The sequence below is a fragment of the Echiichthys vipera genome (assembly GCF_963691815.1).
Source record: "Echiichthys vipera genome assembly, chromosome: 1".
Classification (NCBI taxonomy): Eukaryota; Metazoa; Chordata; class Actinopteri; order Perciformes; family Trachinidae; genus Echiichthys; species Echiichthys vipera.
This window is the reverse complement of record NC_139826.1, coordinates 19,406,971-19,419,155: the sequence shown is the minus strand read 5'-3', so window position 1 is coordinate 19,419,155 and position 12,185 is coordinate 19,406,971. Positions and strand designations below refer to the sequence as shown.

The window sequence follows — 12,185 nt, the reverse complement described above, 5'->3', positions numbered from 1 at the left end:
AGTTCAATTAAAGAGTTACTGGGACATCTTGTGGTCAAATGAGTGCAGTGCATACATCTGGCTGTTGGCCTTCTCTTTCTTTGTGTGCATCAGTAAAAGAAAGTCTATGTCACACAAAAGGTTCTCAAATCCGGCACATATATTTGCAAAATTGCATCATAAAAATTGTATTGTAAATCTGAGTTGGCCCATGACCGTCTTAATTCAGTGCTGTTTTGTAATTTCAGTAATCATTAGTTTTAATAATATCCGCCTACTTTTTATGAATGCCTAGAGTCCATTTCAAATGAATGCATACTGTAAATTTCACTTGAAAAAAAAATATTTTGGCCCTCATGTGAACACATTCATGTTTTATTTCCAGTGTTTCTGTTGATCTTAAAGGCAGCTTGTTGTGTGGACTATTGTGTTGACTAATGCGCATTATTCTACATACTGATTTGCATGTATAAACACTTTCATAAACCCCCAGAATGCCTATGGTTTCTGTTGTTTATGGTTGCCCAAATAGACCAAACTAAGAAACCACGGATAAATACCTTCACACAATGAGGAGGTCCCCTGTATCTCAGTGTATCAGTGGTGGAACAAGTAGAGTAGTGAAGTAAAACCACACTGTAGAAATACTCTGAAAGTAAAGGTCCTGCATTCAAACTTTTATTTAAGTACAAAAAAGTACAAACGTATTAGCATTAAAATGTACTTAAAGTACCAAAAGTAAAAGCACTCATTATGTAGAACTGCCTGTCTCAGAACAATATATTATTGGATTATAATTATTGATAGGTTAAAGTGTCTAATGCTGCAGCTGATAAAGGTGGTGCCTAATTTAATAACTTTATAGACCTTTTCAAAGTTGTAAACATAAACCTTCTAAATGTGTCCAAGTTTGATTTCTGTTGCAGTGAATGTGAATGACATCAGCTGACAGGAAGTTAACAAGGACCAAGGCTGTTGCCTAGCAATTGAATTCTGTTGAAAGGGTCTATAGACTGCTGTGTAACTTTAAAGGTTGAATATGGAGAATGAGCTGAACACCGCCATCTGGTGTCTCAAAATCGTTGTTGCAACAACAAAAAATAATTCCAGCTGTCAGGTTGCCAGGTTCATCAGACCCGGCCCAGTAGCCTACAGGAGACCGGAGTCAGTTTGAGCCTGTTTGAAGTCATCCCCTCTGGCAAATTGCACCATAAAAACAAGTGTTAGAGGAGTCTGACTGACAGTTACCCCTGCTGGGATAAATAACGCCCCCTTCGCTGAGGCTCCAAAGCAGCTGCAGGATTGGAAACTCCATTTCACCCTGTGCCAGCCTGCAGTAGCTGCACCAAACAACAGACAACCCTGGCAGCCAGCAATGCCCAACGCTATTGGCTGGTACCATGGAAACAGAACGGGACAGAAAGTCATTGTCAAACCTGTCGAAAAAATGTTTAAATATTAATTCAGACTAAATATATGGAAAAGCAATACTTTCATTCTGTTTCCCTCAAAACGCCCAATGGGTGTATTTTTTTTTTACTATAGCTTTTAATAAAGATTCTACATTTTCAACACTTAATCTATAACAATCTATCATATTTTATTTGTTGATCATATTTTATATAATAAGAATCTGTAAAGTAACTCCTAACATCTCTCCTTAATTGCATGTATAGGTCCTGTTTGTGCATGTGTGTATTTCGGGCCTGTGTGTGTAACATATATAATAACAAGCGTGAAAAAATTCAATTTCCCCGTGCGGGATAAATAAAGTAATTCTTCTTCTTCTTCTTCTAACTGGAGTAACCAAATAAATGTAGTTGAGCAGAAGTAAAAGTGGCACAAAACAGTCTTACTCAAGTAAAGTACAGGTTCTCCAAAAGTGTACTTAATTAACAGTTACTTTCCCCCACTGTTCACTAGCAACACTGCTCCTGTGAACAACGCTCCTCCTCGCGCTCTACCGGCATCCGTCCGTGGGTGAGGACGTGGCGCGGCGGAAAACCCGGAGAGAGGACCTTGAAGAAAGAGGCTTCCTGCGCACACTCGCTGCTGACACGACAGCGGCTCCGTTCTTCCACGTGGACCCTGTCATTGATCAAAACACTCCGGTCTCCGTGGCAGCGCGCGTGCCGTTGCGCAGTGCAGACCGGGAGGCGCGAGCAGGGCGGTGCGGTGCAGACCCAGAGCAGAGGTGGTCTCCAGATGTGAACCTTCAAACCTGCCTGAATTAAAAAGCTTTTCCTGTCCACACATCAACTATGCAGACAGGTAGGTCCATTATCACTGAGTAGAGATTTAAAGCACCGCTGCCTGTTTGTGCCCAGAGCTCAGTGAGGGTTCGTCAGTGTGTCTACTCAGTCCACATGAATATTTGATCCTCATAAATGCGCAGTCATTACGCTAAACAGGGCTACTCTTCCACGCCATAATGCACGTTTTTCTTTTAGTGTTAATAATGGGCTGTAATGTCAAAGCAGGAAGACAATTTGATTATCTCATCACGTGCTGTGTTCAGGCTGTAATAATCCTGCTGTGTGTTAGCATCGCTGCTACTACTCCACATGGGATACCATCAGTAACGTTTGCTAGTTTGTTATTCTGTGGGACCAAGCGGTGTAGGCTACTGTACACGCCACAAGCCAGCATTTAAATGTATAGGCTATGTAAAATCCGCATGCAATTTTATTTATAGTGCCAAATCATAACAAACAAAAGTTATCTCAGGACACTTTACAGAGTAGGTATAGACCACACTCTATGACTTATTTATGATTTACATACCCCCAACAACTCTCTAAATAGATGTAGAGGTTTAATTTGATGTAGCAGAAATGGGTCATAAGATCCACTATGTGTGTAACTTGTAAAGGTGCAGGATTGCAACACAGTTACCCAATGATGCTTTCTGTTTGAAGGGAGCAGGTGTTACATGTTGATGCAGCTATTTACACAAATGACTACCTGGTTATGAGTTTGTAGTTGTATTTAGACTGAAGCAGCAGCCAAAGTGGAAATCCCATCATGAGACTTTCACCTCTGGAGCTCTCCTGTGACCCAAAGAGGGATTATTGTATATTTTACTGCTATTTTATCATTTTCCAACCATCAAAAGACACACGCTGGACATAATTTCTCAGTCAACCTGTGACATTCGGGCAGATGAAATCACAATGTTCTTCTGTCAATGAATTTTGTGCAGAGGTGCTGTGAGGTCTTAAACATGGCTGTGTGCTTGTAGGTGCGTTCATGGAGTCTCACCTGGGCAGGTCGGTCCCATGTATCCTCTTCCTGTTCATACACTTGTGCCAGGCTGCACCACAAAGGTAACCCCACCTCTCTGCTCCAATGTTTCACCCTCTCTTTTTTACACATGCAACATAACATTTTTTAGTCTTTAAAGTAAACATGCTTCAAGTTTTTCCCCTCATAATTGATACCTTTTTATGGTCATCATAAGAAATGAATTTGCACAATGAACATGTCACCTAGACTGCCAAATTAGACTGGACAAGATTTACATACACTGGATATTTGAAGCAGAGCTTTTGCAAAACATGGCAAATAAAGGAGATACAGAGGGTACATTTATGTTGTTATTGCTAGCAAACTAACTTTCTTTCACCTCTGTTGTAGTCGCTTGTTAGAGAAAGTTATATTTTTAAAAATTTCCATTCTTATTTGCTCGTCGGTCAGGGAGGAATCAGTCGATGCCCACCCCCCTTCAGTAGCACTAGCCAATCCCTTTGGCTCTGGAGAAGAAGACCGCAGGTGAGTGATACATAATAATGATGATGTGACGCTGTTTTATTTTCATTTTGAACTGTACATTTGCTCTTAATTGCTTTCTTGAAAAGGGAAGGATTGATGCAGTCCATTAGTAGAAAACTGAGTCTTTTTTTCTGCAGTATGTCTGAATGTTGCACTCAAAATTAAATTAAGGACAGGATCAAAAACAGGATGATAAAATGACAGAGATTAAATATATTTACTGTCATGCGTCATTTTGTCAAACTACTGTATGACTTAGTAGTATTGATCCAAATGTGTCCAACCTGCAGTCTGTTTTAGTAGCGGCTGTCTGGTCACTCTGTGGACTTTGTCTGCTGTGTTGTGCTAATGATGTGGCCTGCACCATAAACAGATAAGATTACATGTGCAATTAGCTCACATCTCTGTAACTGCACAGTTTTGTAAACTGACCTATAATGAATCACAGCTTCAATGTACTCAGGGAACAACATGAGAGACACAACCTCTTTGCGGACTCATTGAATATGTTGTTGGTGACAATGTGACTGCAGCTTCTTTCCAATGATAAGATAAAAAGGATGTGTACATTACTATAACCTTGTGGTACCTTAAGTCCTTACCGTACCTTAAGTAATGTTAAGTTCTGAGCACTACTTAATTTAAAGCCTGTGCTCAGCGTCTGAAATAGCACAGCTACTTTATACACTATTGACACAGGACAGCAGAGCGGCCGAAGGGCTCACTAAATATCACCACCACCCGAAGGGTGTGTTCTTTGCATCTGCTTTGTGTAAGGTATGATTACAAAACTATTATGCAAACTGGAAAAACAGTAAACACAGGGATAGCCTGCGTCATTTGAACACAATGCTTTTTGATGAGGTGGCACCTCCTCCTGGAGTCATGTGTTTTATTCTATGTAGCTACAAATCCTGCCCTCTTGTGGAGGATAATAATACAGAATAACTACTGTACCTACAGGGAAGGTCAGTCTGCTTAAGTAGAATATTAGAGAAATATACCAAAGGGAGATTATACAAAACTGGAGGTTTTTATCCTGAGTTTGTCATTCTCTTTTGCCTCTGAAGTAAATATTACAAAGTACTGCGGCTGCAAGGTTGAACAAATATGACCCCTCGTATTAATTCCTGGCTCTAAATGTTTTACTAATTAATCAACATCTGCTCTGTCCTGTGCACACCACAGATTGCTGCAAAGTTACATTCAATCCAGTCTAAAGGATGGCCAAGGAGGGCCCGAAATCAGCACCTGGGAGCAAGGTAGACACCTCCTCCTGGTGTAACACTAATATAAGTTCAGACAGAGGACTGTCTCTTTGATCGTCATTATAAATATACATACTCTAATTACACAGCTGTTTAATGGGAGGAGAGCCATGTGAAGGCAACCCCAACCCACTTTTTTTCAGTATTTCAAGTTCAGCACCTTTAACATCACTGCAGCTGTGTTTGTGTATAACGTACTAGACTCTTATACCATTATATTGTATAATCCTCTCTGTGGTTGTAGGTATATCAAATGTATTTGGTATTAAACATGTCAGTCTCCTCCTGCTTTGTGTCAGAGGTGTTCTTCCTGTTTCGTCTTTATGACTACGATCGCAGCGGGCACCTGGATGGCCTGGAGATGATGAAGCTACTTTCAGACTACAACTCCCATCAAACACCTGGAATACAGACCAACGGGCTGGTGAGGAGGAGGAGGGCCGTCTACTTGTACACTACGTACACTTTTTGAGCTGTTTATCTGACCTGTGTGTGTGTGTGTGTGTGTTCAGGTGGTGTCTATGGTGGACTTTTTACTCCAGACTCAAGACCTAAACCAGGACGGCCTGTTGGCCCCATCTGAGCTGTTGTCTCCTGCATTACCTCACGCACAGGTACATTTACACTTGTTTTTTTTTGTAAGGTTATAATGACTGTCTTCAAGTCACAACAGACAAAACAAATCTACATATGGTCTTCAGGAAATAAAAGTTACCACCTTTTTTTGTTTTTTGAATTTGAAACAATTTTTTATTGACCTTGAAAATAGTAATTTGACAAAGCAACTAAAGGTCCACTTATCAACAATACTAAATATGAATGTATACAATTTATATGATTTAAAAAAAATAGTGAGTGTACCTTGAGCTTCCATTTTTTTTGTCAAATGCTGCCTTTAAATACATGTAAAAGTGTTAAAATACCAAACATTTATTTTTATTTTTATTTGACAGAATACATGATGGTTAATTTCAATGTCTTACCACCAATTAACAAGACAGAGGCAGTTTTACGTTATAAGTTACAAATGTCATTTTTCATTTTGGTTTACTGAGCTGCACTTAGTTTTATTCTTATTCTCAGCTTCATTTGTGGTTGACTGACTGCAGTAACATTAACTCACTGTGTCAACAACATTGCACCTCACCAGGACCAGGAGGCAGCAGCGGAGGAGAAGCTGTCAGACCCCAGTACTGACGAAGAGAAGGCAGGAGCAGCGGAGCACAGAGAGGAGGCTCACGAGGAGCTGCAGCCTCAAGATGAAGAGCATCCTCAACAGGAAGTGAAGACAGTAGAAGAGCAGTTCATAAATAAAGTAGACGAACAGCAAGGACATCAAATCCCAGAAGCCCCAGCAGCAGAACAGGAGCAGGACCACAAAGTCCCTGTTCATCAGGGGCAACCAGAGATGTGAATGTACTAACACACATCGTGATCCACATAATCACTTCTCTTGAACCAGCAAAGACTGTTGATAGAGTAAAATACCACTTAGAGGACTCCTCAATCCTCTCTTGATTAGAATTTTTAAATCGTACGATCCGTGTTATTTGACTGTTAAACACATACGGCTGATTATGAGAAGACGAATGTACTGAAAGTATTGCTGTCACTGTGTTCGAACTTTTTCTACAACCAGTAACTATTGGTTTTAATTATGAATGCAAGATTTTTAGAGCTGAAAAGGGACAAAAGTCTGGAATTCAAAATGCAATATTATTCTGTTTAGTAAAACAAAAGCCATCCTTAATAGGGAATAGTACTTTTAAATATAAAAAAAATGCTTGATCATCTCATTTCGAAACATTGGAAATGCGTAAGATGTGTATTTTATTTGCTTCAGTTGTATTTATTTAGCTTTTTCTGTTATACCTAAAAAGAAACACACGCACGTTTTTCTCTGTAGATACTATTGTTTCATATTCACAACAGGATTGGCCTTATTGTGTCTGACCCCCTTAGGCTTAGGATTTCCTCCTGAGTTATTCACAGCAGACTGTTATTTAGTTAAATTGATCTCGTTTACAGACAGCTCAGTTTAGCCATGAAATATCATTAGGTCTTCCTTGAGTATTTCCTCAGCCGACACAATGTCTTGATTGATTAACTGGATAAAATTAGCTTATTCTGTTCAATAAGCGTTATACTTTGATCACTCATCTTCATTTTTCATGCCTGTGAGGCTACAGTCTTTAAGTAATATTATATATAATGAAATATTAAATTTGCTTTGTATCTGCACACTTGAAATGACTTTACAGTATGAAAGGTTTAAGTATTTGTTTACCCATTTTAAAACCGATCAGGCCTATGCATTTATACAGCTGGAGAAAATAAAGCAGACCCTTCTTTGTCCCTTTTATTTTGTCTTCTGTGTGTTTTTTTTTCATATAACTTATAATGCAAGAGACTCGTTGTTCATTAACAGTAAGCAAACAGGCTCCTAGCTGCGAAGTCACCTGGTGAATATTACATTTTGCCATCAAAATATAAAAGTTGGCAATGTAGTGGATAAAAAAAATAGTTTGAAAACAGTATGGGGATGAAGATTTATGTCATTTTTTACTGCTTACTTTACTACATTTTATCTCATAATTTGAACTTTTTATCTAAATATGTCTATCTCATAGATAATTACATAATTATGGTTATTAATCTAAACATTTTTATCTCAATTAGGCTATGACTATCATAATTCTGGCTTTATCTTATAATTATGTTTCTCATAGATAATGATATAGTCATGACTTTATTAATTTTAACATTTTTATCTCATTATTAGGCCATGGCTATCATAATTAGGACTTTATCTTATAATTATGTCTCTCATAGATAATGATATAGTCATGACTTTATTAATTTAAACATTTTTACTGTGACTTTTTATCTCATAATTATGTCTCTCATAGATAATGATATAGTCATGACTTTATTAATTTAAACATTTTTATCTCATTATTAGGCCATGGCTATCATAATTAGGACTTTATCTTATAAAAATGTCTCTCATAGATAATGATATAGTCATGACTTTATTAATTTAAATGAGGATAGTACTCTATGGTAGTATTCTAGATACTACTCTAGTCCGTACTCTCGGCTAACATTAGCATAGCTGCTCCTTTGACAAAAGTACAAACCGAACCGGTCTGTTGCTAGGCAACAGACCAACAACTTGACAAGGATGGCGGAGAACAAGCAGAGTGCAGGTTAGTACCCTAGTACGAGTTAGCTAGGTTAGTTATTCTAACTTTTAGTCTTGATGATCATGTACAGAAAACAAGAAAGGCGCCGTTCCCTACAAAAACGATGGTTCGGTAGTTGAGAGTTGTTGAAAGGTGTTGAAAGTTTCAGCTTCAGGAATAAGCTAACGCTATGCTAAGTGTAGGCTCTGCCTCTCCTGTGTCCGTCAGAGGTCATAGTGTCAGATGTCCACAAGAAGATCAGAGCAGCCTTTGAAGCGTTTGACTACGAGTCCAACAACACAGTGGATGTGAGGTGAGTGAGCTGGGGATGGCTCCCCTTGCCTGACTCCCCTGAGCCCTTTAGGTCGTTATGAGTTCATAAGTGAAGTGAGGCCGAAATTAGCAATAATATAGGTCTGTGCAACAAAACATGCTAAATGGGACCTTTGTATTCAGATCAAATCTAAACACATTTGAATAATGTACACTTTTTCCCATGTCCTGATTTTGCACCTTGTAATCTCACACCATCAGGACAGTTTGGGTTTAATGAGTAATATATAGAGTTAATTAAATATGTGTAGTTAATGAGGGAAACTCCCAGACACTGTTGCAGTTTGTTTTTTTTGTTTTTAAGAGAACTACTGAAATACCTTCTTTTGCCACTTTAATGAAGCAAAGCTCTGTTAGAGCTGAAATATGCCTGGATACATCTCTCAGGGATAGCAGCACCATTATACTCAGTCTTTACAGTTAAATGATGTGGTCTAACATGACATTTGTTCTCCAGGGAGATTGGCACAATCATCTATTCCCTGGGCTGCTTCCCCACTCAGGCAGACCTGCATGACTTAATAGCTGAGGTCAGAACAGTGTTTATTTTTGTTTTATTTTGTCTGCTGTTTGTGTGTTAGTTAGTGTCCTTGAGACTCTTGAAAGCTGCTATAAAAGTCCTACTATATTAATATATTAACCTTACATATGGTGCAAATGAAGTATTGCCATTGGCTTGAAATTGCAACTACTTACTCTGTTCAGGTTGAAGAGGACCACACAGGATATATCCATTTGGACAAGTTCCTCCCAGCCATGACCAAAGTGCTGCTGGAGCAAAAGTAGGATAGCTTTATTATCTCAGACTAATGCTAGTCTTGCATATCTAACTGAATTAAAGCCCCTGAACACCCACACAGGTGTTTTCAGTTCTTCTGGCTGATTGGACATCTGCTTGGGTTGAAGGGGGTGTGTGAGGTCATAAATGTCAGTCTACCACTAAGAATAACAGGTGAAACAAGAGACTCAGGAAGATGTCACTCAATCACAGTAGACACACCCACACAGTCCTGAGAAGAGGTCTAATCAATGAAAAACACTGAAAACACCTGTGCGGGTGTTCAGGGGCTTTAATAAAAACAATGATTTCTGAGGTTGAGAAGAAGGCCATGTCACATTGCAAGTAGGTGCTCCTGAAGTTCAGATAGATGATACAGAGGAAGCAAATGAATGACCTGACACCTGACACATATACTGAGGTATCCCCAAAGCAATTTTAGCAATTTTATTTGACTTGGTTATTTGTCTAGGAAGACAAATTTCCTAGACAAATAACCAATTCCAGTTGCTTTTGACTGAAATTGCTTTGGGGATAACGATGACCTGCAAAAATGAGAACATTCACGGCCTTATATAATGAGGTAGTTACTGCAGTATATCACCAAATAGATGTCTACAAAGGCTGCCACTGTACGCTGTCTTTTTCAGGTTGATGTTTCTTCATCATCCTGGAAAATACTACATGTCTTACATCCTTAAATAATTTATGCCATTTTCTTTTAAATATGCTTTTTCTGTGCTTAAGGTGGTTCAATTGGTTCTAAAGTGTATACTCCGTAACACAGTTTTGTCCTTATGTTGTCCACCTAATGATTAAATGTCATCTTCACCTAAAACCAGTGAAAACCTTAGGGTCCTCTTAATAATATTAGCACATTAGAGTTCAGTCTTTAGTGTAAATTGGGCTTGGAAATTACTGATAGAGGTGATGCTGATTCCATCATATTCCATCAGTGTTTTGGTATTTCATCATGTCAATATTATCCGGAGGATTATGCCGTACTACAAGCAACAGACACAAATAGCAATAGTGTGTGTGTGTGTGTGTGTGTGTGTGTGTGTGTGTGTGTGTGTGTGTGTGTGTGTGTGTGTGTGTGTGTGTGTGTGTGTGTGTGTGTGTGTGTGTGTGTTAGGTTCCCTCCCATCCCTGAGGACCTTCTGCTTCAGGCCTTTGAGGTGAGATCAGCTTCTGTTTCCTCATATTCTCTAGTGTAGTAGTGCCAGAGCATAGTGGCAACAACACTTTGTTTCCAGGTCCTGGACAAAGAAAAGAAGGGGTACCTGGAGCCTGAGGAGCTGGCAAAGTACATGACACAGGAAGGTACAGTTTTTACTCTGTGATGTAAAGAGAGATTTGTGTGTGTGGTGAAAGGATGTTTTTGTGTGTCTGACATTCCCTTTACGTCGACAAAATAACCTTTAATGTACACGCTGTGTAACTGCAGCTGTGTTGTGTTTGAACCAGGCGAGCTCTTCACTCAGGAGGAGATGGATGAAATGCTGACAGCACTGGCTGACCATGAGAAGAACCTTGTCTATTACAAAGATTTAATCGGCCAGCTGACCATTGACCCTGACATGTAGTAAGTGTCACAGTGGGTGTCTGCAGAACTGTTGACAAATATGAGAAGAGTCTGTATGTGTAAGGTGTTTTTTGTTCATGTCTGCACGTTTTAATGCGGGCCAGCAGTTGTGATATGGTAGATAAAATACTATTTGCTCATATTGGCAGTCCATTATTTGGGTAAAACATACAGTAGTTTCACATCACACAAGTACACACTATAACTCAATTGGAGTGATGCAGTCTACGTTTGACATTTAGTCACAAATGGGTATCACCACACATAACTCTGATTTACTCAGGTTTGCTCGCTAATGCAAAATAGACTGTACGGTTTGCATTTAAGGAAGCGACTTGCAACCCCAGAACCTGGCTTTAGAAGAGGCTGAGACATAGCCTGGTCTTAAAATAGCACAGGCTCCTTGCAAGCTCAGCAGCTTTTTAACGTCACCTTATTCCCAACTAATAACTTCCCCTACCTATTTAGTCCTTCAATTAAGTTTAGTTCTGTTTGTTGAATGAAATGAAAAGATCACAGAACCGTAGTGTACTACTGTGCAAGTGAAGCTGGACTTCTCAGATAGTCATTTAGGTAGTCAAGGACTCCTACAAATACTGTACAGATGACCTAAAGTGTAATTCCAGCGTAAAAATCCTTCCTTTTGATTGCATTTGCTAATTGACTTAAATGGACTTCACTACGAGAGGAGCTGGTACTGGGGCCAGTAGTTAAGTCTTTCAAAACACTCTTTAAATAAACAGGTTTGCTAACTACGTTGTTGGTGCCTCGTTTTATGTGTAGGGATACTTCTCATGCTACTGCAGAGGTTTTGTGCTTTTTTGATCAGTATTAGTGGTTAAAAAATCCGTTTTAATTCCTTCACTGTACTGCCCCGAGCTAATCAGTGTTAGCTGCGTCCGCCGTGTAGAACTATTAACGGAGAATTAACGGATTTCTCCGTTAATAGTTTCTACACGAAAAAAAAAAACGTCTCGATGGCTTATTTGATGTGTGCAAGTGTCGAAAAATACCATGGGATGATTTTAAGCTGGAATTACACTTTAAAAAGGTCTTTGTTTTAAAATTTAAAACACATATGTATTTATATTTTAAAGTGTTTAAACCTGCCAAGCATGCCAATATGAAATCTCACAGTTAAAAGTAATCAGGCATCTGAAAGACAGGATCATAATATAAACTATAAATGAGAGTTTATATTGCACTAGATGAGATTACTCCTTGTTCTCTGATTTTATACGGGCCTAGTGGTGGTATCATAAACAGGTGGTTATTCATTTGCCAGT

The 12,185-nt window shown here is 39.0% G+C and overlaps 1 protein-coding gene across 1 annotated transcript; it reads left to right on the top strand.

The window, feature by feature from the left end:
- Positions 1–2,119: 2,119 nt before the first annotated feature.
- On the top strand, positions 2,120–10,900 carry drc8 (dynein regulatory complex subunit 8; the record flags this gene model as incomplete). The annotated part of the gene is made up of 14 exons (XM_083919988.1): positions 2,120–2,250; positions 3,221–3,305; positions 3,676–3,750; positions 4,939–5,012; positions 5,318–5,442; positions 5,531–5,632; positions 6,169–6,431; positions 8,178–8,227; positions 8,432–8,516; positions 8,994–9,066; positions 9,242–9,318; positions 10,450–10,492; positions 10,571–10,637; positions 10,782–10,900. Exons 1-14 carry the CDS (start codon positions 2,241–2,243, stop codon positions 10,898–10,900), a joined length of 1,248 nt encoding a protein of 415 aa, XP_083776114.1. The 5' UTR covers positions 2,120–2,240.
- Between the last annotated feature and the right edge of the window lie 1,285 nt (positions 10,901–12,185).